The sequence below is a fragment of the Pseudophryne corroboree genome, chromosome 2 (genome assembly GCF_028390025.1).
Source record: "Pseudophryne corroboree isolate aPseCor3 chromosome 2, aPseCor3.hap2, whole genome shotgun sequence".
Taxonomy (NCBI): Eukaryota; Metazoa; Chordata; class Amphibia; order Anura; family Myobatrachidae; genus Pseudophryne; species Pseudophryne corroboree.
In genome coordinates this window covers 268,505,978-268,533,289 of record NC_086445.1, presented here as the reverse complement: position 1 = coordinate 268,533,289, position 27,312 = coordinate 268,505,978, and the positions used below count along the sequence as shown (strand labels likewise).

The window sequence follows — 27,312 nt, the reverse complement described above, 5'->3', positions numbered from 1 at the left end:
ATCTTATATGGCCTATTGCAGTGTTTCATAAACCTAGTCCTCATGGGTCACTCATAGTCATGACATTAGGCATATCCCTGCTTCCACACAGGTGGGTAAATAAAACTGATTGAGTTCATAATTAAGCCACGGACTGTGAGAACCGAGTTTGGGAAGCACTGGACTAGAGAAATCAGCTGTTTCAAAGTAGTTGTATTGCCATCAAGAAAATACAAATATTAAGCTGGCTTTGAACAGTAATTTAATCTTAACTATGGCTTTATTGGTTGTTTGTGCACACATATATGGCTGTTCTGCCAGGCATGGTGTAACATGGACAATGAAAATAATGAACAAGCATTGGATCACAATCTAGTTGCTACTGTATGTATGTACATTTATCTATATTGCGAGCAAATGCTTTAAACAAAACTATAGCAAAAATACAATATGTTCCTACATGAATACATTCAATATTTCACTGCCAAACAAAGTCTTCCGCTTAGACCAAATTGCTGTTGGAACATACAGTGCTGTAGATCATTAACGTAGCAGGAGATACAAAGGAAAATTATTTCCACTTACAAACCCCTTCAAAGTACAATTATAGCTATGCAACTTTTGATGAGAACTACTGGTGGGCACTGGACAATAAGGAACAAGTGACATTTAAGCTATAGTTTTGTCAACTATAAAAAGTGGACATAGGGGGTAATTCAGAGTTGATTGCAGCAGCAAATTTGTTAGCGGTTGGGCAAAACCATGTGCACTGCAGGTGTGGCAGATATAACATTTGCAGAGAGATTTAGATTTGGGTGGGTTATATTGTTTCTGTGCAAGGTAAATACTGGCTGCTTTATTTTTTACACTGTAATTTAGATTTCAGTTTGAACACACCCCACCCAAATCTAACTCTCTCTGCATATGTTAAATCTGCCCCCCCTGCAATGCACATGGTTTTGCACAACTGCTAACAAATTTGCTGCTGCAATCAACTCTGAATTAGGCCCACAAATTCCACTGCAAAATTCAGAATGTAAAAATACTGTCAATATATATATGTGACGTGTTACTGATTTCCAAAGCAGCAACTCTGTTTAAACGCGAACCATTTGAAAGTATTTTAGGCATTTAATTAAAACCTAAACAAGAGAAAGTAAATAAACACGAATTTCCAATTCAACAAAGCACCACAGCAGCATTATATCGGTAACTGGAACTTCACATCCACTTGCGCTTGTTTTGCCAAGGTGACAATTTCTGAGAGTTTTACAACCTACAGGGGAAGAAACAAGAACAATGACATACTGTAGGTGGTATTACATACAGGCACATACAGTATCAAGGAATATATAGATAAAAGGTAATTTACATTAGAAGAAGGATAAAAGAAACATGGTTGTTGTTTGACTATCCAGATGAATATGATAAGATTTACCTGTTGAATTCTTATCTAACAAGGTGTGACAGTTACTCATTCATATTTTACATTGTGTTTGCTGGAGCCCAAGTCTATTGCTGACAAAAACAACAAGATATAATCAATCACTAATATTTAGGCAGTGGTGGATAATCGTACAATGTATATCGTGTATTCAATCTAAAATGGATGAAATATTAGCGATCACAGCATAGGTGGTGTGGTACAGTGTGTACGAAAAACTGCAACACTCTCTTTGTGAAAAGGAGATTATTAGTAGTTACCCAGGCATAAGGAAACATGTATAATAATAATTTTATTTATATAGTGCTTTTCACTAATAGGACACAGTGCACTTTAAAGTTGCATAAAATACAGAAACCATAATGCAGGATTTTGTAGAAAATACAGGAACTATGAGAAATACAGGTGAGGTAGCCATATTGGGTCATCAGTTCATAGGATTATTCATTCTATTGAGTCTCCAATGAGGACTAGGATATCTATACAAGGCCTGCTACTTTATGGTTCGGTACATAAAATCTGGGTATTTGCAGGTGACATCCTTTTAACCCTTACTGATCCCTTATCCAGCTTGTTGCACTTGCACACGTTGTTAGAGGAATATACGAAAGTGTCTTATTACAAGTTAAATTCGCCTAAATCTGAGGCCCTTGCGATCAATGTTCCCCCAGACCTCTTGCTGACCCTGCGCTTCTTATTACACCTAAGATAGCTGACCTGCTACCATGTAATTAGTTCTCCCTCTTAAGTTATTTTACATTGTAAACCACCAACTGGATGATACAAGAGGTCTTATGGATGGGACATATTGCTGCACTCAAAATGGCTTCCTAAGATACTCTATTTGTTTAGGACTATACCTATTCTAATTCCCAAATCCTTAGTTAACAAATTTTATGCGGCCTATGTAGGGAACAATGGGAAACCTCAATTGGCCAGGAAGACTATAGGGGGTATTGAATTAGCGCCAAAATCACAGCAATCTACCGCGAATGCCGTTTTCACAGTGAAAGTCCATTTTCGCGGGTCTACTTTCTCCCGCGATTCGCCCTATTCATATGCAAATTGCATAAGCGGGATTTCCACGGAAATTAGTGCCGAAAGTGAATAATGAATAATGGGTAAATCTGTCCATACTCCCCAGAAAAGCTAAACCAACATCAGATAACAGTATAAATATTTATTATTGGTTATATAATAAACGTATTTCTGGTACTTACATTGGGTCAAATGGCTGTTATGTGCATTTTTTTTTTCTTAAAAAGAAAAAAATTATAGAAAGAAAAAAAAAATTCCAGCAAAATAAGTGCTAAAATTAAACTTGGGGTACATAAAAATTTGGGTAATTTTAGGGGACGTTTAAAAAAAAAAAAAAAAAAGTGGAAACAGACAGATTACTCCCATCTGCAAGTCTAAAAACACTTGTCTCACTCATAAAAGCACCCCAATACCACTGTCCCATACCTTGTACCCAAATTTCCATAATTTTGCCCTTTTTCACCCAAAAAATTACATGTCATTATTGGGCAATTAAAAGTAATTAAAAACTTCTAAGTGCCTAATTAGTCATTCAGGGGGGTGTCCCAGGTGTTCAGAACCAAATCCCGACATTTTTAACTGAAAATAGGGATTTTCTCCAAGTTTATCACCTGCTCAGAGTTTGTGTACTGAAATTTGCCGTAAAATTACTGCAAAAACGTTTTCGCAGACAATTAAATAGGCGTTTTGCGAAATTACTACAAATCGCTGTAATTTCGAATATTTTTACAGCGAAAATGCATTTTCACCAGTAATTAAATACCCCCCCTATATCTCTACCACAATTAGAGGGTGGTCTGTCATTTCCAGATTTTGCAATTCTGTCAATACAGTATGCAAGTCTTTTGTGTGAGATTAGTGATGGTTTGATCGGGATAATTCTAAACCGTGGGTTACGCTAGATCAAAGTATGTTAGCCCCTTTTCCCATAACAGACTTATTATAGGTTCCATTATCATGTAAACCCTACAAGGCTCACGCCCCAATGGTGACTGTGAACTCTCGCAAAGCCTGGTGAGAGGTAATTTCCAAATTGGACAATATCACCCTCCCAACGGCTGACCTCTCCTTAACATGAGTAGCGTGTCTCATTCCTGATTTACAATTATGGATTGATGATGGTGCATTATTATTCCAGGAGGCCACTTCACATGGATTATTACTCCAATTTGCTCAAATACAGCAACAATTCTCTATTCTAACAAGGGATTTTTATAAATACTGTACCTTCAACTACGTCATTGGCTATTTAGCAACACGCCAGACCCATATTTAGTGTTCACTACACACAGATATTTTGTGATAAACTAGTTAAAAGTCTCCTATAAAGAGGAATATCATGCTGGTATGCCCTCCTGCTCAGGGTGCAGAAACCCTCAAAATTCCCCTCATTGGTACAGTGAGAACAAGTTTTGGCTCGTCCCTTTACTGAGGACGATTGGACTTTGATATTTTGGACTTTGCCTTCATCTTTCTAAGAGTATTACTCAAGTGGAACACTATTACGAGGTCCTACATAGATTGTACTTAGATAAAAAAGTTTTCTTATCTTCCTGCACAGGTAATTTAAATATATAAAGCCAGAGTAGTGTCTATCTTGACATAATACAGAAAATAGTCCCATCCCTCAGTGTCAGGACACAGGGGGTAAAGCCAATGTTATTCTCTGGTGGTGCTCCCCAAGAGTTTTATACAATATCACACACAAAGGTTGCTTTTAATTTTCCTTTGTTGTGATAGACTGTACATAACAGCAGTGAAATTGCATAGGATTTGGCCATTATTTTCAAACCTCTGTCGGCGTAACTGCGGCCATGTTTGTTCTATGCTACACATATTCTAGTCATGTCCAACTCTCTCTGGACTTTGGGATTCAGTATCTGGGGTTATTTCTCAGGAGCTTAATATTACGATATCCCCAAATCCTTTTGTGGCTATTTTCCATATATCTCAGGACTTTCCATTAATGACTGCTATAACTTGGGCCATATCCTTAAAACGACCAAATTGTTGATGGTCCATCAATAGTGTTCTGCGGTAGTTCCGAACATAGGCACAATCAAAGTCAGAGTACAGGCTAACTAGTAATTTGAGATGGCAGCCTGCCAATACTCATCTTCTACATCAAACCCCTTGATATGTTGGTTTGGGTGTAGTGAAATTTGGGTTCTACTCACCAGACAGATAGTGCCTGCAGGTTGCCCCCATTTTCTGAGTAACATACCTGATGTTGTGGTTAAGTGTTCTGTCTTGCTGTGTCAGCTACTGACCAAACAAGTGATCATCTCTATTCATTATTACGATGAATTTCCTGTACTGTACTTTGATACTGTAGTTACTGAATTTGACTTTATGGATGTTATCAGATGTTTTTATTTTAACCTCCTAAATGTCCCCCCATTACCATTTTGTATGCTTATAAACTTCTAACAAAAACCTATTACGGGAAAAAAATACTCTGTCTAAAGTCCTCCTTTCTGATAAATGCTACATTTCAGCCTATAAAAACTACTTCTGCGCCTGATTGACACCCATGGAATCCCCACCATGACTGGTAACATACTCCCCAACCTTTCTTAATGTGTATCTGAATGATCCTCAGTAAGAAAAACTTGGGCTGTAAGGACATATAGTTAAGCCCATAACTCAGGATAACAAAAAGATGCTACTTGACAAAGACAAATGAAGAAACTACCAAGAACCTCACATCTTCTGAAACTGTGCATCAGCGCTGGTAGGAAATATGTTTGGGAATTTAGTGCCACCTATAAAACAATTTTAAGAATTTCCATTTGCAGCAGAAAATAAACTAAGACAAGACTATTTCCTAATATTATACCATTGCATCTATTAAGGCTCCAGTTGCATCAGTCGCCCCTGTCACTCACTAGGTACACTTTTGATCTGTTTAGACACAAATGAGCAATGAATAAACCCTGCATGTCATTCCTTGGCACGACAACTCAAAACTTCTCTAACAAGAGTTTCAGACATAAGATGTAACATCATTTCAAAGTTTCAACTATAAGACTTTTTTGTTTTTGTTTATGTACTTCATTTTTTACTTTTTGGAATTATATCAACCTTTCCTCTACGCAGCAACTGATAACTTAGAATCATAAACTAACTTTAGTTGATAAGCTGGCTAGCTATAGATCATTATCAATTATCTCATACAGAGCTGCAAGAGAGAGGTGGGTTCACTCACCCCTGCTCTGATATGGCAGTGACCATCTGGAGAAAGGCCCAGCTACATCACTGGGTTTTGGTGGCAGTGATAGTCTGTCTGGGGACCAAATTAAATGTTTCTTGAGAGAACATTGAAAAGAGGCAGTCGCTGCAGCCAGGCTGCGTGCCAAAAAGTGTGGATTCCGAATTAATCATTATTATGACCCATTTAGAAAGTTTTAATAAATCAGAATATAAAAAAAAACATCTACAGTATATACTGTACTTTTCCGATTTAAGACTTGAGTGTATTTACAACTGTTTCAATGGCTCATATTTATATTTATGAATATATACTATAATTAATAATTAATAGAGGTTTTAAAGGTATACTATTTAGAAGATGACCATTCTGGGTTGTCCTGGCAATATTGTAAGGTTGACCCCTTAAGGTCAAAGGATTTATAATTAAAGGAGAGTTTAAGGGAGTGCAAGATATATGTAGAGAATACACAACATGTTTGTATCAATCAGCAGGTTATTCTAGTTTAGGCCAGATTGTATAAGTGACATGCTGGTGAAGTGCATTAGAGTACATATATATTTTAAATAGAAAATAGAGTCTAGGCCGAACTACCAGTAATCCCAATTAAATTAGGATAGTGCAGAATTTGGAAACAGAAGTAGAAAAAAAGAAAAGAAATGAATACTGAAACAGTTCATGTTATAATGTACAGTAGACAAAGTGGAAGACTTTCTGATTAAATCAGGCGGGGACCTAACGTAGTGGAGCAAGGAGTATGTTTGCCTAGGATTACCAAACTGCTCCTTAGAGTCTCACTATTACCTGTAGGATGCCAAATACAAATAAAACCCACAGCTATGTAATATGCACCAAGGTGTCACTGCAACATGAAATGTGTTTGTATATAAATATATTTATTAAACATAAATTATTAAGCACATGGCAGAAAAAGGGAAAGACATTTACTACAGCAAATTGGCCTTACCAGCAGCGGCTTTGAAAACTCGACAGGGAGTAAATTTAGCACTAGGTGTAGGTTAGGGGGGAGAGATAAATTATATTAGCAATTAAACAGAGATATATTAGCAATTAAAAAGCACATATCACAGAAAAACAGCTGCACTGAGTGGTAAAAGGCTACCACCCACAACACTGTTAACTTCCATAGTATATGGCCATAAGAACACTACATATGTGTGTTTGACACTTGTTATTAATGATTGCTTCATTATAACATTATGAATTAAAAAAAAAAAAGTTTTTCATTTTGTTTTCCCTTTTTTCATTGGGGAGGGGAGTAGGTTAATACAGTAATCTCTTTATATGGTTTCATTCTGTGTGTGCTAAGTCTGCAGTGTGATGTGGAAATTCAGCACATTTCAAACAATTATAGCAGTCTCCCATGCAGGAAAGTTATGCTTGAAGGACGCATGCAGGGAATGGATGCATGACAGGCCGGCAATCGTATGCGGCACTTCATTTTAGGATGTTGTTGCAAAGAGAATTGTTTTATGCATCTTATAGGAGGGTATGTTAGCATCGTTTCAGATCTGGCTTATAAAAAGGGATGGCGGTAGTTAGGTCGACATAGAAAAAGGGTCAACATTAGTTTTTTACTTTTTTTTTTCATACTTCAAGATCCACGTGGACTACAATTAGGAATGGTAACCTGTGCCGAGCGCAGCGAGACACCTTGCCCGAAGCATGGCAAGCGAACAAGGTGCACTAATTGGGGTTCCCCGTCACTTTACGAAGAAAACGACACCAAAAACAGTCAAAAAACTCATGTCGACCTTTTTCCATGTCGGCATAATGACCATGTCGGCCTAATACATGTCAACCATTAGTGGCCGACCCAATGTATGTCGACCTAATGCATGTTGACCTAATGAACCACACCCATTAAAAGGTCACAGTGTCTGACCACTCATGAATTTCCCTCTGGACTCAGATGCTGGACAGAGTGCAGGCTTGTCCACAATTAATATATAATTTTCCCAAACCACCAGTTCAACATTGTACATAGCCAATCATCTACTTAACTTGAAGAGTATATAAAGTCAAATCCCCCCAGCTATGTAGAGACGGGCAATGCACATGTGGCTCCAGAGGTCATTCAAATAGGGGAGCACCACCAGCTGCCAGCGAGTCCCAGCCGGCGGTGTTTGGCAGCGTTTGGGGTGGCAGTTGGTGTGACTCCCCTATTTGACTTTTGGACTGTGCTGCAGCCCCACCTCTGTAGCCGCCACTGCGTGTTAGTCCTGCTCTCCTTATGACAAAACTTAGAATCTTACTAATAGCAGTTTACATATTCTTAACAATGCAATAAAAAGAGAAATTACCTATACATAAGAGCTATATACAGTATACAACCTGTGAACAGTCACTGCAATATAATGGAATTGTAAGGGGAAAAAATGTAATCAGACAGCTAGCCCATAGCACTTTACCTCACATCTATATTTATATACACTCCTGCTGGCACAATGGTATATCGCTGTGTGTCAGAGATTGACAAATACGAATGTCCTAAGCTTCAGTACAGTTCTTCTACCACATATTTCGGTGTGTAGAAATAGAAGGAAGGAAAATATATTGACCATCGTATGACTGTAAGGCTTTTTAAATCACATTTTACACCTCAATACGCTAAATGTCCTTTGATAAATGAAGGGCTTTTGATGTGTACATTTATTTCCACTCTCTAGGTCATGTCAGCACAGCAGGGAACCTACAACAGTTTCCACAATAAAATCTATAAGCTCCTTTTACTTCTTTATAACAAAAATAAAGTTGTATTTGAAAATATCTAGAAATACTATATAAACGTAAGATAGCATGCCTAAAGGAAGGTTATATCTCAACACGAAAAAGGATTCTCATAATTGCTATAGAAAGTGTTTCATTCTTTTAAGCCTATACATTTTATAGACTTAAAGAGGTTGGAGAAATGATATCCTGTTTTAAGAGATTGATAAAAGATTACAGGTTATTCATTCAGGACAACAGGTAAAGTAGATTACATAGTTTAGCTATGCAAAGTCTGTGATACACAAGAAATACTTCCATATCTTATTTTACATTTACAGAACGTTTAGTTGTGGTTATTTGGTACTCCATATTGCTTCTCTGGGGTTGGGTTCGGGTGACTGGCGTTTGGGATCCCGCCAGTCACCATGCAGATGCCAGGATCCCGAGCTTTAGATTGCTGGCAGGGAGGAGGGGGGGGGGGAGCGCAACAAAGCCCGCTGCATGCTTTGTTGCGCTCACCACAGGTTCTATTCCCAGTTTATGGGTTCGTGGATACCCACGAGTGGGAAGAGTAACTGACTGTCGGAATGTTAATTGGTTGGGATCCCCTGCCAGTCACATAAATACATCCCGCTTCTCTGTCAGAATTAGTCATTCTTTGTAAATATCATGAATTTGTGCCAAAATGATGCACAGCGCTTTACAGAGAATGTTTAATTATCCTCATCAGTCCCTGCCTCACTGGAGTTTACAGTCGTCATTTCCTACTAGAGATGAGCGGGTTCACTACCCGACTCAGAAACCTGAACGAGGCAAAATGTCATCATCCCGCTGTCAGATTCTCGCGGGTTTTGGATTCCATATAAGGAGCCGCGTGTTGCCGCCATTTTCACTCCGGAATTGGAAAGTGCAGCGAGAGGACGCGTCTCCATCCTCAGTGTGTGTGCTGGAGGGCAAGTGGGGTGGCGTTTCCAGTGCTGTCTTGTGCGGCTCAGTCCAGTGTAGTGTCTTATGCTGCATCAGTCCAGTCACAGTGGTGGTATCCTCTGCTGCCATATGTCCAGTGTAGCTGTATAAGTCCAGTGGTAGTGTCTTGTGCTGCATCAGTCCAGTCACAGTGGTGGTGTCCTCTGCTGCTGTATAAGTCCAGTCCAGTGGTGCCTTGTTGTGCTGCATCAGTCCAGTCACAGTGGTGGTGTCCTCTGCTGCCATATGTCCAGTGCTGCTGTATAAGTCCAGTCCAATGGTGCAGTGTTGTGCTGCATCAGTCCAGTGGTGGTGCCCCTGTGCTGCCGTATAAGTCCAGTGGTACTGGCGTATAAATCCAGTGGTACTGGCGTATAAATCCAGTGGTACTGGCGTATAAATCCAGTGGTACTGGCGTATAAATCCAGTGGTACTGGCGTATAAATCCAGTGGTACTGGCGTATAAATCCAGTGACTCTTCCGCATAAGTCCAGTGATACTGCCGTATATGTCCAGACCAGTGGTACTGCCGTATAAATCCAGTCCAGTGGTACTGCCATATAAGTCCAGTCCAGTGGTGCTGCCATATAAATTCAGTGGTGCTGTCCTGTGCTGTATATTATTTACTACAAATAAAGGGGTTATTAATATTTAATCTAAATAATTTTTACAGGGTTTGCCCTGTGTGGTGTAGAGGTACGCTCTGCTTTGCTGCATTTTGTTATATAACTAGAAAAAATAATTGAGAACAAAAATTTGGAGGATAAAATAGGGAAAGATCAAGAACCACTTCCTCCTACTGCTGCCGCTGCTGTTGTTGCTGCTGGGAGTCGATTGTCATCCCAGAGGGGAAGTCGGAAGACCACTTGTACTACTTCAACTAAGCAAATGACTGTCCAACAGTCCTTTGCGAGGAAGATGAAATATGACAGCAGTCATCCTGTTGCAAAGTGGATAACTGAGGCCTTGACAGCTAGGTTGGTGTTAGACGTGCGTCCGGTATCCGCCATTAGTGCAAAGGGACTGCAGTAGCAACCCTACATGGGCCAGGTGATTGTGCCGCACACTTGTGTTGCTTAGCTTAGCCATACAGCTACCTCATTGCACCTCTTTTTCTTCTTTGCATCATGTGATGTTTGGGGCCTATTTTTTACATCTGCCATCCTGTCTGGCACTGCAGTGTCACTCTTACATGGGGCAGGTGTTTGTGCCGCACACTTGTGTAGTTTAGCTTAATCATACAGCCACCTCAGTGCAACCTTTTGGCCTAAAAACAGTACTGTGAGGTGTGAGGTGTTCAGAATAGACTGGAAATGAGTGGAAATGAATGTTATTGAGGTTAATAATACCGTAGGATCAAAATTACCCCCAAATTCTGTGATTTTAGCTGTTTTTATGTTTTTTTTCCAAAAATCATCCAGATCCAAAACACAAAAGGGTGGTATTGGCAAAACCAACCCAGATCCAAAACACGAGCATGGAACTAAAACCAAAACACCGCACATCTCTATTTCCTACCATACAAACATATTTGCCCAATGCCAATTAAACGGGATGTAGTCAACATGTTGACTTTATAATGTCGACACCAGTGTCAACACCTATGTTGACCTTGTTAAAATGCCAACATGTGAAATGTCAACATTGTCAGAATGTCGAAATTAGGGTTAGGCTGCGGGGCGGCAGGGTTAGAATTAGGCTAGAGGGAGCGTTAGTAGTAGGGATTAGAGTTAGGTTATAGGGCAGGTATACTCATCGTAACCACAGCAAATGTCTGCGCCAGATCTCAAACTCACATGACTGCCGAGACCCAGAAGTTACCGCTGGCACACCATTATGCCTGCCAACATATTATGCCACACACCGATTTACCTACCAGTACTTTTTGCTTTTTTGACTATGGTAGGGAAGCAGAGCGCCTGGAGGAATCCTATGCATCACACACACATACTTCTACACAAAGTGTGCAGTGGTCAGAGTAGAACCCATTGCCCCAGACTCAGGAAGCAATACTAAGAAATGTGCTTTTAAACATTCATTTTCCAGACTAAAAAAACTGACACTGGAAAGATGACAATTAGAAATTTATAGTCATTTTGCTAGTCTCAACACCAATCTTTCAGCCCAGATTAGCAACATCTATCAAAGTCACTTCAGTGAAAGCTTTGCGTTCTAAACCAAAATTAAGAAAGGTCTTTTCATTTTACATTCATTTAAGAATATATTTTCTCCGACAGACCTCTCCAGAAAAACAGATGCTCTCTTAGACACGCCTTTATATCTTGTAGATCTCATTTGTTGGATAAGATGATGTCTGTTTTATGGCGGAGGAACTTCACAGCACTTGTGTGACAGGAAGACAGCATTTCCAATGACATGCTATGATGTGACCGTACACATGCTTTTAAGCAGTACATTTTTTGGATCGAAAAACTCTGCAACCAGCAGTGCCAGCATGATACAATGACATTAAATGCCAACCGATATCTGTGCACTGCAAATATACTGTAGAGCCAGCAAGGATTGTGTCCCCCTGACATAATTAGTGATACTTTATCATTATACCAATTCCTAATCTCAGGGGTAAATTTACTAAGGTGGGAGTTTTTTTGGAACTAGTGATGTTGCCCATAGCAACCAATGAGATTCTATATACTATCTTCTAGAAGCAGCTTGATAAATGTTAAGTCAAATCCGACTGGTTGCTATGAGCAACAATCGCCAGTTAAACAAACTCCCACCTTCATAAATTTACCCCAGTATTTACAAAAATTTAAATAAAACAAAATTGCTCTGATCAGGCTATGGATAGTAATTGTTTCTAAATCTCTAATGGTGAATTCTAAACAGCAGCCTTTGACACCAAGAATCTCCATCACCAACCATGCAGCCAACAAGCAGCACAAATCAGGTAAGTCAGATTCAGCAGATATGTAAAAAAAAAAGTTATTCAGATATTTCTCAATGATAACACATTTCAGAATTTACCATTTTTGCGGCTTCATCCAGATCATCGCATGCAAGAATTTTCAGACCACTGGCGGTTATCAGTGCTTTAGCATCATCAACTCGTGTACCTCGAATAAGCAACAGAAAAGGCTTTATTAGGATAAATAGAAATACATATTAAGCGGGGAATTGATGCAAGGGATGATTGTGTTATACAGGTTGAGTATCCCTCATCCAAAATGCTTGGGACCGGAGGTATTTTGGATATGGGATTTTTCCGTAGTTTGGAATAATTGCATACCATAATGAGATATCATGTTGATGGGACCTAAATCTAAGCACATAATGCAGTTGTTTCATATACACCTTATACACACAGCCTGAAGGTAATTTTAGCCAATATTTTTTATAATTTTGTGCATCAAACAAAGTGTGTCTACAGTCACACAATTCATTTATGTTTCATATACACCTTATACACACAGCCTGAAAGTCATTTAATACAATATTTTTAATAACTTTGTGTATTAAACATTGTTTATTGATGGCTCAATGTACAAAAACTACGTTTTCACTATCTCACTCTCACTCAAAAAAGTCTGTTATTTCGGAATATTCCGTATTTCGGAATATTTGGATATGGGATACTCAACCTGTACTCCCATTATATAAATCACTAGTGAGGCCACATCATGATTACTGTGCACAATTATGAGCACCATACTACAAAAAGGATCTCCTGGAACTAGAAAAGGTTCAGAGACATGCTATCAAATTGATTAAGGGGTTGGAGACGCTAGAATATGAGGAAAGGCTTGCTAGGCTAGGCATGTTTACAATGGAAAAAAGGAGATTAAGAGAGGACATGATTAACATTTACAAATATATAAGGGGGTCAATACACAGAGCTAGCTGGAGATTTGTTTTTGGTAAGATCATAAAAAAGGATACGTGGACACCAGCTTAAATTAGAGGAGAGGAGATTTCGCACACAGAGACGGAAAGGTTTCTTCACAGTAAAGACAATACGTATTTGGAATTCCCTGCCTGAGAGAGTAGTAATGGCGGACTCTATCATTACTTTTAAGAATGGGCTAGATAAATTCCTAATGGATAAGGATATACAGGGTTATGGTGGGTAAATCATGTACTACAGAAATAAAAATAAAAAAAAGTGTTTTTTTAGTTTACAGCTAAACATTCACCACAGTTAAAATTAGTCTTAAAAATATTTCAGTGTAGGAGATCACTAACAGGGTAAACTCGATGGACAAATTTTTACTATGTTACTATGTTTTTGTAATCTATTGTACAGTATAACCTGCATAATCAGAATCCCAGGAAAGAAAGGTATTACAAAATAAAAAAATAAGATTTTACTCACCGGTAAATCTATTTCTCGTAGTCCGTAGTGGATGCTGGGACTCCGTAAGGACCATGGGGAATAGCGGCTCCGCAGGAGACTGGGCACAACTAAAGAAAGCTTTAGGACTACCTGGTGTGCACTGGCTCCTCCCACTATGACCCTCCTCCAGACCTCAGTTAGGATACTGTGCCCGGAAGAGCTGACACAATAAGGAAGGATTTTGAATCCCGGGTAAGACTCATACCAGCCACACCAATCACACCGTATAACTCGTGATACTATACCCAGTTAACAGTATGAAATATAACTGAGCCTCTCAACAGATGGCTCCACAATAACCCTTTAGTTAGGCAATAACTATATACAAGTATTGCAGACAATCCGCACTTGGGATGGGCGCCCAGCATCCACTACGGACTACGAGAAATAGATTTACCGGTGAGTAAAATCTTATTTTCTCTGACGTCCTAAGTGGATGCTGGGACTCCGTAAGGACCATGGGGATTATACCAAAGCTCCCAAACGTGCGGGAGAGTGCGGATGACTGTGCAGCACCGAATGAGTGAACTCTAGGTCCTCCTCAGCCAGGGTATCAAACTTGTAGAATTTAGCAAATGTGTTTGACCCCGACCAAGTAGCTGCTCGGCAAAGTTGTAAAGCAGAGACCCCTCGGGCAGCCGCCCAAGAAGAGCCCACTTTCCTCGTGGAATGGGCTTTTACAGATTTAGGGTGCGGCAGTCCAGTGTGCAAGTTGAATCGTGCTACAGATCCAGCGAGCAATAGTCTGCTTAGAAGCAGGAGCACCCAGCTTGTTGGGTGCATATAGGATAAATAGTGAGTCAGTTTTCCTGACTCCAGCTGTCCTGGAAACATATTTTTCAGGGCCCTGAATACGTCCAGTAACTTGGAATCCTCCAAGTCCCAAGTAGCCGCAGGCACCACAATAGGTTGGTTCACATGAAACACTGATACCACCTTAGGAAGGAATTGGGAACGAGTCCTCAATTCCGCCCTATCCATATAAAAAAAAATCAGATAAGGGCTTTTGCATGATAAAGCCGCCAATTCTGATACACGCCTGGCCGACGCCAACAGCATGACCACTTTCCACGTGAGGTATTTTAGCTCCACGGATTTAAGTGGCTCAACCCAATGCGACTTCAGGAAATCCAACACCACGTTGAGATCCCACGGTGCCACTGGAGGCACAAACGGGGGCTGACTATGCAGCACTCCCTTAACAAAAGTCTGAACTTCAGGCAGTGAAGTCAGTTCTATTTTGGAAGAAAATCGATAGAGCCGAAATCTGCACCTTAATGGAACCTAATTTTAGGCCCATAGTCACCCCTGACTGTAGGAAGTGCAGAAATCGAACCAGCTGAAATTCCTCAGTTGGGGCCATCCTGGCCTCACAGCACGCAACATATTTCCGCCATATGCGGTGATAATGGTTTGTGCTCACTTCTTTCCTAGCTTTAATTAGCGTAGGGATAACTTCCTCCGGAATGCCCTTTTCCTTCAGGATCCGGCGTTCAACCGCCATGCCGTCAAACGCAGCCGCGGTACGTCTTGGAACAGACAGGCCCCCTGCTGCAGCAGGTCCTGTCTGAGCGGCAGAGGCCATGGGTCCTCTGAGATCATTTCTTGGAGTTCTGGGTACCAAGCTCTTCTTGGCCAAACCGGAACAATGAGTATAGTTCTTACTCCTCTCCTTCTTATTATTCTCATTACCCTGGGTATGAGAGGCAGAGAAGGGAACACATACACCGACTGGTACACCCACGGTGTTACCAGAGCGTCCACAGCTATCGCCTGAGGGTCCCTTGACCTGGCGCAATATCTTTTTAGCTTTTTGTTGAGGCGGGACGCCATCATGTCCACCTGTGGCCTTTCCCAACGGTGTACAATCATTTGGAAGACTTCTGGATGAAGTCCCCACTCTCCCGGGTGGAGGTCGTGTCTGCTGAGGAAGTCTGCTTCCCAGTTGTCCACTCCGGGAATGAACACTGCTGACAGTGCTAACACATGATTTTCCGCCCATCGGAGAATCCTTGTGGCTTCTGCCATCGCCATCCTGCTTCTTGTGCTGCCCTGTCGGTTTACATGAGCGACCGCCTTGATGTTGTCTGACTGGATCAGCACCGGCCTGTGTTGAAGCAGGGGTCTAGCCTGACTTAGGGCATTGTAAATGGCCCTTAGTTCCAGAATATTTATGTGTAGGGAAGTCTCCTGACTTGTCCATAGTCCTCGGAAGTTTCTTCCCTGTGTGACTGCCCCCCAGCCTCGAAGGCTGGCATCCGTGGTAACCAGGACCCAGTCCTGTATGCCAAATCTGCGGCCCTCTAGAAGATGAGCACTCTGCAGCCACCACAACAGCGACACCCTGGCCCTTGGAGACCGGGTTATCCGCCGATGCATCTGAAGATGCGACCCGGACCACTTGTCCAACAGATCCCACTGGAAGATCCTTGCATGGAACCTGGCGAATGGAATTTCTTCGTAAGAAGCTACCATCTTTCCCAGGGCTCGCGTGCATTGATGCACCGACACCTGTATTTGTATTAGGAGGTCTCTGTCTAGAGACGACAACTCCTTGGACTTCTCCTCCGGGAGAAACCCTTTTTTCTTGTTCTGTGTCCAGAACCATACCCAGGAACAGTAGACGCGTCGTAGGAACCAGCTGCGACTTTGGAATATTCAGAATCCAGCCGTGCTGTTGTAGCCCTTCCCGAGATAGTGCTACTCCGACGAACAACTGCTCCCTGGACCTCGCCTTTATAAGGAGATCGTCCAAGTACGGGATAATTATTTCGGCCATTACCTTGGTAAATACCCTCGGTGCCGGGGACAGACCAACGGCAACGTCTGGAATTGGTAATGACAACCCTGTACCACAATTTTGAGGTACTCCTGGTGAGGAGGGTAAATAGGGACATGCAGGTAAGCATCCTTGATGTCCAGTGATACCATGAAATTCTCCAGGCCTTCAATAATCGCCCTGAGCGATTCCATTTTGAACTTGAACCTTCGTATATAAGTGTTCAAGGATTTCAATTTTAGAATGGGTCTCACCGAACCGTCTGGTTTCGGTACCACAAACATTTTGGAATAGTAACCCCGGCCTTGTTGAAGGAGGGGTACCTTGATTTCACCTGCTGGAAGGACAGCTTGTGAATTGCCGCCAGTACTACCTCCCTTTCTCCGAGGGCAGCAGGCAAGGCTGATGTGAGGTAACGGCGAGGGGGAGTCGCCTCGAACTCCAGCTTGTATCCCTGTGATACTACTTGCAGAGCCTAGGGATCCACCTGTGGGGAAGCCCACTGGTCCCTGAAATTTCCGAGACGCGCCCCCACCGCACCTGTCTCCACCTGTGGAGCCCCAGCGTCATGCGGTGGACTCAGAGGAAGCGGGGGAAGATGTTTGATCCTGGGAACTGGCTGTCTGGTGCAGCTTTTTCCTTCTTCCCTTGTCTCTGTGCAGAAAGGAAGCGCCTTTGACCCGCTTGCTTTTCTGAAGCCGAAAGGACTGTACCTGAAAATACGGTGCTTTCTTAGGCTGTGAGGAAACCGGAGGTAAAAAAATTTCCTCCCAGCTGTTGCTGTGGATACGAGGTCCCAGAGACCATCCCCAAACAATTCCTCACCCTTATAAGGCAGAATCTCCATGTGCCTTTTAAAGTCAGCATCACCTGTCCACTGCCGGGTCTCTAATACCCTCCTGGCAGAATGGACATTGCCTTAATTCTGGATGCCAGCCGGCAAATATCCCTCTGTGCATCCCTCATATATAAGACGACGTCTTTAATATGCTCTATGTTAGCAAAATATTATCTCTGTCTAGGGTATTAATATTGACAGGGTATCAGACCACGCTGCAGCAGCACTATTCATGCTGAGGCAATTGCAGGTCTCAGTATAGTACCTGAGTGTGTATATACAGACTTCAGGATAGCCTCCTGCTTTTTATCAGTAGGCTCCTTCAAAGTGGCCGTATCCTAAGACGGCAGTGCCACCTTTTTTGACAAACGTGTGAGCGCCTTATCCACCCTAGGGGATATCTCCCAACGTGACCAATCCTCTGGCGGGAAAGGGTACGCCATCAGTAACTTTTTAGAAATTACCAGTTTCTTATCGGGGGAACCCACGCTTCTTTACACACTTCATTCACTCATCTGATGGGGGAACAAAACACTGGCTGCTTTTTCTCCCCAAACATAAAACCCTTTTATGTGGTACTTGGGTTCATGTCAGAAATGTGTAACACATTTTTCATTGCCGAGATCATGCAACGGATGTTCCTAGTGGATTGTGTATATGTCTCAATCTCGTCGACACTGGAGTCAGACTCCGTGTCGACATCTGTGTCTGCCATCTGAGGTAACGGGCGTTTTTTGAGCCCCTGATGACCTTTGAGACCCCTGGGCAGGCGCGGGCTGAGAAGCCGGCTGTCCCACAGCTGTTACGTCATCCAGCCTTTTATGTAAGGAGTTGACATTGTCGGTTAATACCTTCCACCTATCCATCCACTCTGATGTCGGCCCCACAGGGGGCGACATCCCATTTATCGGCCTCTGCTCCGCCTCCACGTAACCTTCCTCATCCAACATGTCGACACAGCCGTACCAACACACCGCACACACACAGGGAATGCTCTGACTGAGGACAGGACCTTTGGGGAGACAGAGAGAGAGTATGCCAGCACACACCAGAGCGCTATATAATGCAGGGATTAACACTATAACCGAGTGATTTTTCCCCCAATAGCTGCTTGTATACACATATTGCGCCTAAATGTAGTGCCCCCCCTCTCTTTTTAACCCTTTGAGCCTGAAAACTACAGGGGAGAGCCTGGGGAGCTGTCTTCCAGCTGCACTGTGAAGAAAAAATGGCGCCAGTGTGCTGAGGGAGTTAGCCCCACCCCTTTTTCGGCTGACTTTTTTCAGGAATTCCGGCAGGGAAAGCCCTGGGACTATATATTGTGATGATTTGCCAGCCAAGGTGTTTGTATTGCTGCTCAGGGCGCCCCCTGCTCAGGGCGCCCCCTGCTCAGGGCGCCCCCCCCCCCCCCCCCCACACCCATCAGTGACCGGAGTGTGAGGTGTGCATGAGGAGCAATGGCGCACAGCTGCAGTGCTGTGCGCTACCTTGTTGAAGACCGAGGTCTTCTGCTGCCGATTTTCCGGACCACTTCTTGCTTCTGGCTCTGTAAGGGGGACGGCAGCGCGGCTCCGGGACCGAACGATCGAGGCCGGGTCCTGTGTTCGATCCCTCTGGAGCTAATGGTGTCCAGTAGCCTAAGAAGCCCAAACTATCTCCAGTCAGGTAGGTTCGCTTCTTCTCCCCTTAGTCCCTCGCTGCAGCGAGTTTGTTGCCAGCAGATCTCACTGTAAAATAAAAAACCTAAAATATACTTTCTTTCTAGGAGCTCAGGAGAGCCCCTAGTGTGCATCCAGCTCAGCCGGGCACAAGATTCTAACTGAGGTCTGGAGGAGGGTCATAGTGGGAGGAGCCAGTGCACACCAGGTAGTCCTAAAGCTTTCTTTAGTTGTGCCCAGTCTCCTGCGGAGCCGCTATTCCCCATGGTCCTTACGGAGTCCCAGCATCCACTTAGGACGTCAGAGAAATATCCATATGATAGTCTAAGTAGAAACTTGAATTGGAAGCAATCGATACAGTTAGGGAAATTTAGGGAGAAGGTGGGAATGGAGTCTGGCAAGGCCAGAATGGGCGGATTAAGGTCCAAAAGGTCAAGATCCTGCGTAAATATACTTTTATACTGGCTAGAAAAAGACCTGGGATATGTGATTTCAGATTGTACAGCAGAGACATTCAGTAAGAGATATTCACAAAATATAAATATATACAGATATATTACACGAAGCAGCATGTGTAAAAGTGGATATAGAAAAAAGCTGAAGTCATCTCATAAACCGTATGGTGTACAAATGGGACTTGGAAATATGTTTGGACATACCAGGACATGTATTGAGCGCTGTATTTTTTTTTTAAACCACCCTACACTCCCTGTGTGTTCATCAATCTTATTGGTGTCTTCTTTCTATGCACGAGTCTACTCTCAATCTGTCAGTTTCAATTCTGTTTCCCCATCCAATTAATCTTAGTCCGCCTATTCTATGTATTCACTATAATACTTTTATGTGGCTGCCCTCACTATAGACATGTATCAACCAGCAGGATAAAAGTCACTTGATTACATTTACAAACACAATACAATTATTACATTTGGGGGGAAAAAAAAAAAAAACTACTTTGTAATAGTCAGTGAGTATTGTCTTCAGCTGAGCTTACATTTACTCGCTCAGGAATCTGAACATTAAGTGCATCTGAAAAATAAACATGCTACTTTTGCAAACAGCAATAATGTGTAAGTTTTATAGTGATGCTATACCTTGCAAACGGACCACGATAGGTATCCTAAGTTCCAGATCCTTTACAGCCATTATGATGCCTTGTGCAATTACATCACATCTCATAATCCCACCAAAAATATTAACCAGGATTGCCAGAACCTGCATTGAAAAATAATTAGGGTTATAGAACTCTCAATTCAATTTCTTTATTTTGTAGCACATGGAAGCACATCTTCTAGGGCTGACTGTGAAAAACACTCCCTTTCTCTAACGTACTAAGTGGATGCTGGGGACTCCGTAAGGACCATGGGGAATAGCGGCTCCGCAGGAGACTGGGCACATCTAAAGAAAGCTTTAGGACTATCTGGTGTGCACTGGCTCCTCCCCCTATGACCCTCCTCCAAGCCTCAGTTAGATCTTTGTGCCCGAACGAGAAGGGTGCACACTAGGGGCTCTCCTGAGCTTCTTAGTGAAAGTTTTAGTTTAGGTTTTTTATTTTCAGTGAGACCTGCTGGCAACAGGCTCACTGCATCGAGGGACTAAGGGGAGAAGAAGCGAACTCACCTGCGTGCAGAGTGGATTGGGCTTCTTAGGCTACTAGACATTAGCTCCAGAGGGACGATCACAGGCCCAGCCATGGATGGGTCCCAGAGCCGCGCCGCCGGCCCCCTTACAGAGCCAGAAGACAGAAGAGGTCCGGAAAATCGGCGGCAGAAGACATCCTGTCTTCACCAAGGTAGCGCACAGCACTGCAGCTGTGCGCCATTGCTCCTCAGCACACTTCACACTTCGGTCACTGAGGGTGCAGGGCGCTAGGGGGGGGCGCCCTGAGCAGCAATAAAAACACCTTGGCTGGCGAAAATACATCACATATAGCCCCCAGGGCTATATGGATGAATTTTAACCCCTGCCAGAATCCATAAAAAAGCAGGAGAAAAGTCCGCGAAAAAGGGGCGGAGCCTATCTCCTCAGCACACTGGCGCCATTTTCCCTCACAGCTCCGTTGGAGGGAAGCTCCCCTGGCACTCCCCTGCAGTCACTACACTACAGAAAGGGTTAAAAAAAAGAGAGGGGGGCACTAATTAGGCGCAGTATTAACAATACAGCAGCTATAAGGGGAAAAACACTTATATAAGGTTATCCCTGTATATATATATATATAGCGCTTTGGTGTGTGCTGGCAAACTCTCCCTCTGTCTCCCCAAAGGGCTAGTGGGGTCCTGTCCTCTATCAGAGCATTCCCTGTGTGTGTGCTGTATGTCGGTACGTTTGTGTCGACATGTATGAGGAGAAAAATGATGTGGAGACGGAGCAGATTGCCTGTAATAGTGATGTCACCCCCTAGGGGGTCGACACCTGAGTGGATGAACTGTTGGAAGGAATTACGTGACAGTGTCAGCTCTGTATAAAAGACAGTGGTTGACATGAGACAGCCGGCTACTCAGCTTGTGCCTGTACAGACGTCTCATAGGCCGTCAGGGGCTCTAAAGCGCCCGTTACCTCAGATGGCAGATATAGACGCCGACACGGATACTGACTCTAGTGTCGACGGTGAAGAGACAAATGTGACTTCCAGTAGGGCCACACGTTACATGAATGAGGCAATGAAAAATGTTTTACACATTTCTGATAATACGAGTACCACCAAAAAGGGGTATTATGTTCGGTGAGGAAAAACTACCTGTAGTTTTCCTGAATCTGAGAAATTAAATGAGGTGTGTGATGATGCGTGGTTTTCCCCCGATAACAACTGATAATTTCTAAAATATTATTGGCATTATATCCTTTCCCGCCAGAGGTTAGGGTGCGTTGGGAAACACCCCCTAGGGTGGATAAAGCGCTCACACGCTTGTAAGGGCTCTACCCTCTCCTGAGATGGCCGCCCTTAAGGATCCTGCTGATAGAAAGCAGGAGGGTATCCTAAAATGTATTTACACACATACTGGTGTTATACTGCGACCAGCAATCGCCTCAGCCTGGATGTGCAGTGCTGGGTTGGCGTGGTCAGATTCCCTGACTGAAAATATTGATACCCTAGATAGGGACAGTATATTTTGCCTATAGAGCATTTAAAAGATGCATTTCTATATATGCGTGATGCACAGCGGAATATTTGCCGACTGGCATCAAGTCTAAGTGCGTTGTCCATTTCTACCAGTAGAGGGTTATGGACACGTCAGTGGTCAGGTGATGCGTATTCCAAACGGCATTTGGAAGTATTGCCTTAATAAGGGGAGGAGTTATTTGGGGTCGGTCTTTCAGACCTGGTGGCCACGGCAACAGCTGGGAAATCCACGTTTGTACCCCAGGTCGCCTCTCAACATGAGAAGACGCCGTATTATCATCAGGCGCAGTCTTTTCGTGGACAAGCGGGCAAAATGTTCCTCATTTCTGCCCCGTGACAGAGGGAGAGGAAAAAGGCTGCAGAAATCAGCCAGTTCCCAGGAACAGAAACCCTCTCCCGCCTCTGCCAAGCCCTCAGTATGACGCTGGGGCTTTACAAGCAGAATCAGGCACGGTGGGGGGCCCGTCTCAATGAATTTCAGCGCGCAGTGGGCTCACTCGCAAGTAGACCCCTGGATCCTTCAGGTGATATCTCAGGGGTACAAATTAGAATTCGAGACGTCTCCCCCTCGCCGTTTTCCTAAAGTCGGCTTTACCGATGTCTCCTTCTGACAGGGAGACCGTTTTGGAAGCCATTCACAAGCTGTATTCCCAGCAGGTGATAATCAAGGTACCCCTCCTGCAACAGGGAACGGGGTATTATTCCACACTGTTGTGGTACCGAAGCCGGACGGCTCGGTGAGACCGATTCTAAATCTAAAATCTTTGAACACTTACATACAGAGGTTCAAATTCAAGATTGAGTCACTCAGAGCAGTGATTGCGAACCTGGAAGAAGGGGACTACATGATGTCTCGGGACATCAAGGATGCTTACCTTCATGTCAAAATTTACCCTTCTCACCAAGGGTACCTCAGGTTTATGGTACAGAACTGTCACTATCAGTTCAGACGCTGCCGTATGGATGGTCCACGGCACCCCGGGTCTTTACCAAGGTAATGGCCGAAATGATGATATTCCTTCGAAGGAAGGGAATTTTAGTTATCCCTTACTTGGACGATTCCCTGATAAGGGTAAGATCCAGGGAACAGTTGGAGGTCGGTGTAGCACTCTCTCAGGTAGTGTTGCGGCAGCACGATTGGATTCTCAATATTCCAAAATCGCAGCTGGTTCCGACGACTTGTCTTCTGATCCTAGGGATGATCCTGGACACAGTCCAGAAAAAGGTGTTTCTCCCGGAGGGGAAAGCCAGGGAGTTATCCGAGCTAGTCAGGAACCTCCTAAAACCGAGCCAAGTCTCAGTGCATCAATGCACAAGGGTTCTGGGTAAAATGGTGGCTTCCTACGAAGCAATCCCATTCGGCAGATTCCACGCAAGAACTTTCCAGTGGGACCTGCTGGACAAATGGTCCGGGTCGCATCTTCAGATGCATCAGCGGATAACCCTGTCACCAAGGACAAGGGTGTCCCTCCTGTGGTGGTTGCAGAGTGCTCATCTTCTAGAGGGCCGCAGATTCGGCATTCAGGACTGGGTCCTGGTGACCACGGATGCCAGCCTGCGAGGCTGGGGAGCAGTCACACAGGGAAGGAATATCCAGGGCTTATGGTCAAGCCTGGAGACATCACTTCACATAAATATCCTGAAGCTAAGGGCCATTTACAATGCTCTAAGCTTAGCAAGACCTCTGCTTCAAGGTCAGCCGGTGTTGATCCAGTCGGACAACATCACGGCAGTCACCCACGTAAACAGACAGGGTGGCACAAAAAGCAGGAGGGCAATGGCAGAAGCTGCAAGGATTCTTCGCTGGGCGGAAAATCATGTGATAGCACTGTCAGCAGTATTCATTCCAGGAGTGGACAACTGGGAAGCAGACTTCCTCAGCACGACCTCCACCCGGGAGAGTGGGGACTTCACCCAGAAGTCTTCCACATGATTATAAACCGTTGGGAAAAACTCGACAGGTATTGCGCCAGGTCAAGGGACCCTCAGGCAATAGCTGTAGACGCTCTGGTAACACCGTGGGTGTACCAGTCAGTGTATGTGTTCCCTCCTCTGCCTCTCATACCCAAGGTACTGAGATTGATAAGATGGAGAGGAGTAAGCACTATATTCGTGGCTCCGGATTGGCCAAGAAGGACTTGGTAACCGGAACTTCAAGAGATGCTCAAGGAGGATCCGTGGCCTCTACCTCTAAGAAGGGACCTGCTCCAACAAGGACCCTGTCTGTTCCAAGACTTACCGCGGCTGCGTTTGACGGCATGGCGGTTGAACGCCGGATCCTGAAGGAAAAAAGGCATTCCGGATGAAGTCATCCCTATCCTGATCAAAGCCAGGAAGGATGTAACCGCAAAACATTATCACCGCATTTGGCGAAAATATGTTGCGTGGTGCGAGGCCAGTAAGGCCCGACGGAGGAAATTCAACTGGGTCGATTCCTACATTTCCTGCAAACAGGAGTGTCTATGGGCCTGAAATTGGGGTCCATTAAGGTTCAAATTTCGGCCCTGTCAATTTTCTTCCAAAAAGAACTAGCTTCAGTCCCTGAAGTTCAGACGTTTGTAAAAGGGGTACTGCATATACAGCCTCCTTTTGTGCCTCCAGTGGCACTTTGGGATCTCAATGTAGTTTTTTGGGTTCCAAAAGTCACATTGGTTTGAACCACTTAAATCTGTGGAGTTAAAATATCTCACATGGAAAGTGGTCATGCTGTTGGCCCTGGCCTGGGCCAGGCGCGTGTCAGAATTGGCGGCTTTATCCTGTAAAAGCCCTTATCTGATTTTCCATTCGGACAGGGCGGAATTGAGGACTCGTCCTCAGTTTCTCCCTAAGGTGGTTTCAGCGTTTCACCTGAACCAACCTATTGTGGTGCCTGCGGCTACTAGGGACTTGGAGGACTCCAAGTTGCTAGACGTTGTCAGGGCCCTGAAAATATGTTTCCAGGACGGCTAGAGTCAGAAAATCTGACTCGCTGTTTATCCTGTATGCACCCAACAAGCTGGGTGCTCCTGCTTCTAAGCAGACTATTGCTCGTTGGATTTGTAGTACAATTCAGCTTGCACATTCTGTGGCAGTCCTGCCACAGCCAAAAATCTGTAAATGCCCACTCCACAAGGAAGGTGGGCTCATCTTGGGCGGCTGCCCGAGGGGTCTCGGCTTTACAACTTTGCCGAGCAGCTACTTGGTCAGGAGCAAATACGTTTGTAAAATTCTACAAAATTGATACCCTGGCTGAGGAGGACCTGGAGTTCTCTCAATTGGTGCTGCAGACTCATCCGCACTCTCCCGCCCGTTTGGGAGCTTTGGTATAATCCCCATGGTCCTTACGGAGTCCCCAGCATCCACTTAGGACGTTAGAGAAAATAAGAATTTACTTACCGATAATTCTATTTCTCGTAGTCCGTAGTGGATGCTGGGCGCCCATCCCAAGTGCGGATTGTCTGCAATACTGGTACATAGTTATTGTTACCAAAAAATCGGGTTATTGCTGTAGTGAGCCATCTTTTCTAGAGGCTCCTCTGTTATCATGCTGTTAACTGGGTTCAGATCACAAGTTGTACGGTGTGATTGGTGTGGCTGGTATGAGTCTTACCCGGGATTCAAAATCCTTCCTTATTGTGTACGCTCGTCCGGGCACAGTATCCTAACTGAGGCTTGGAGGAGGGTCATAGGGGGAGGAGCCAGTGCACACCAGATAGTCCTAAAGCTTTCTTTAGATGTGCCCAGTCTCCTGCGGAGCCGCTATTCCCCATGGTCCTTACGGAGTCCCCAGCATCCACTACGGACTACGAGAAATAGAATTATCGGTAAGTAAATTCTTATTTTCTCTTACAGAAGGGTGTACTTATGTTGTGACTCCATTGGATTTAGCCAATTTACCATAGGAATAGTCACATTTACTTTTCTGGACAGAATAGTGCCATCTTGTGGCATCAATGTTGTGGACGTTCATTTAATTTTTTATTATTATTATTTATTTATTTTTATTTTTTTGGGAGGGGGGGGGAGTTAGTAACTGTGGCATGGCAAAGCTTACAGCCATGAATAACTTATTAGAATCAGAAGAGAAAATGAGAGTCTATGCTTGCAAACTTTGGAACAGAATGACACGTTACCCTACACTAACAACAATGAAACGGTCTAACTGAAACAAAATCAGGTTCCCGCCTCGCGTTGAGTCACTCTAGTTTGGAAGACAATACAAATACCTTCTTAAGGTGTGTTCACACGTTGAGATCCTTGCTATGCCCGATTTTGACTATGTGATTTTCTTGAACTCCCCCAGAGCACAGATAGTACAGATTTTGACTAGCTGTACTTTCGATTTTGTCTATGTACGATTTTGGCTAAATGCCAATTTTGACTATATAGATAGTACACTAGAAAGTCAAGATTGACTTGCCCGCTCAGTCTATCTAGCCTTGCGATACCGACCCCGCGGGAGTGCGCATCGGGACCTAATCTGTATCGCAAGCTGCCTAACACCTTGAGATGTGCACTAACTTTCCTTTAGATTTTGACTATATAGTCAAAATCTTACAGATTTATCTCACCGTGTGTATACACCTTTAGTTATGTGACTTGAGAAGCGGGACGGTTCCTCAGCTAAACAGCCAATCAGGCTGCAGAGATGAGCTGAACAAACTAAAGCTAACCCTGATCGCAGTCTACAGACGGCCCATGCAGCCGGGACAATGCTTGTTCGCATGCTGTGCATGTCTAAGTAGTTTATACAATGATCACTTTTTCAGAGAACATAAATGGAGGTGACGTCACAATACATTCTATAATGTTTTTAACCTGATTTACACTAATACTCACATAAGGATGTTTAATGCATATAACTGTGTGGGCTAGTTCAACTACATAAACCGACCATTCCAAATCTACTACAGCCTACATTACAAATTCCCTCAGCATTTTCTTATATTTCCATGCCACCCACCTAATAATTATAACCCAGATCCTGTATTTGTTCCTTAGTGGGAAATATATATTTGGAGATATTTTATTGCAGACATCTTTTCTTCAGATGTGTTACTCTATTGGGATTTGCAGCTTATTGTTTACTAGCTTTACATTCACACAAGCAGTCTGCTAAATGCTTATAGTAACACAACACCCGAAGGGAAATACAACCTATGAAATCATGTGTAGCTGTGAAACAGAAACGCATTACTCATGCACACCAGCC

At 43.6% G+C, this 27,312-nt stretch overlaps 1 protein-coding gene across 2 annotated transcripts in view; it reads right to left on the bottom strand.

Moving 5' to 3' along the window:
• Positions 1-240: 240 nt before the first annotated feature.
• Positions 241-27,312, bottom strand: part of SUCLA2 (succinate-CoA ligase ADP-forming subunit beta) — a 196,533-nt gene continuing 169,461 nt past the window's right edge. The window contains exons 9-11 of one of the 2 annotated variants that reach the window (XM_063952800.1): positions 20,095-20,215; positions 12,360-12,448; positions 241-1,255 (exon numbers count right to left, since the gene is read on the bottom strand). In XM_063952800.1, the coding sequence (XP_063808870.1) occupies positions 1,181-1,255; positions 12,360-12,448; positions 20,095-20,215 (285 nt within the window). In that variant the 3' untranslated portion in view covers positions 241-1,180. The remainder of the gene's footprint in view (positions 1,256-12,359; positions 12,449-20,094; positions 20,216-27,312) is intronic. The other variant, XR_010213687.1, reaches the window with a different exon arrangement.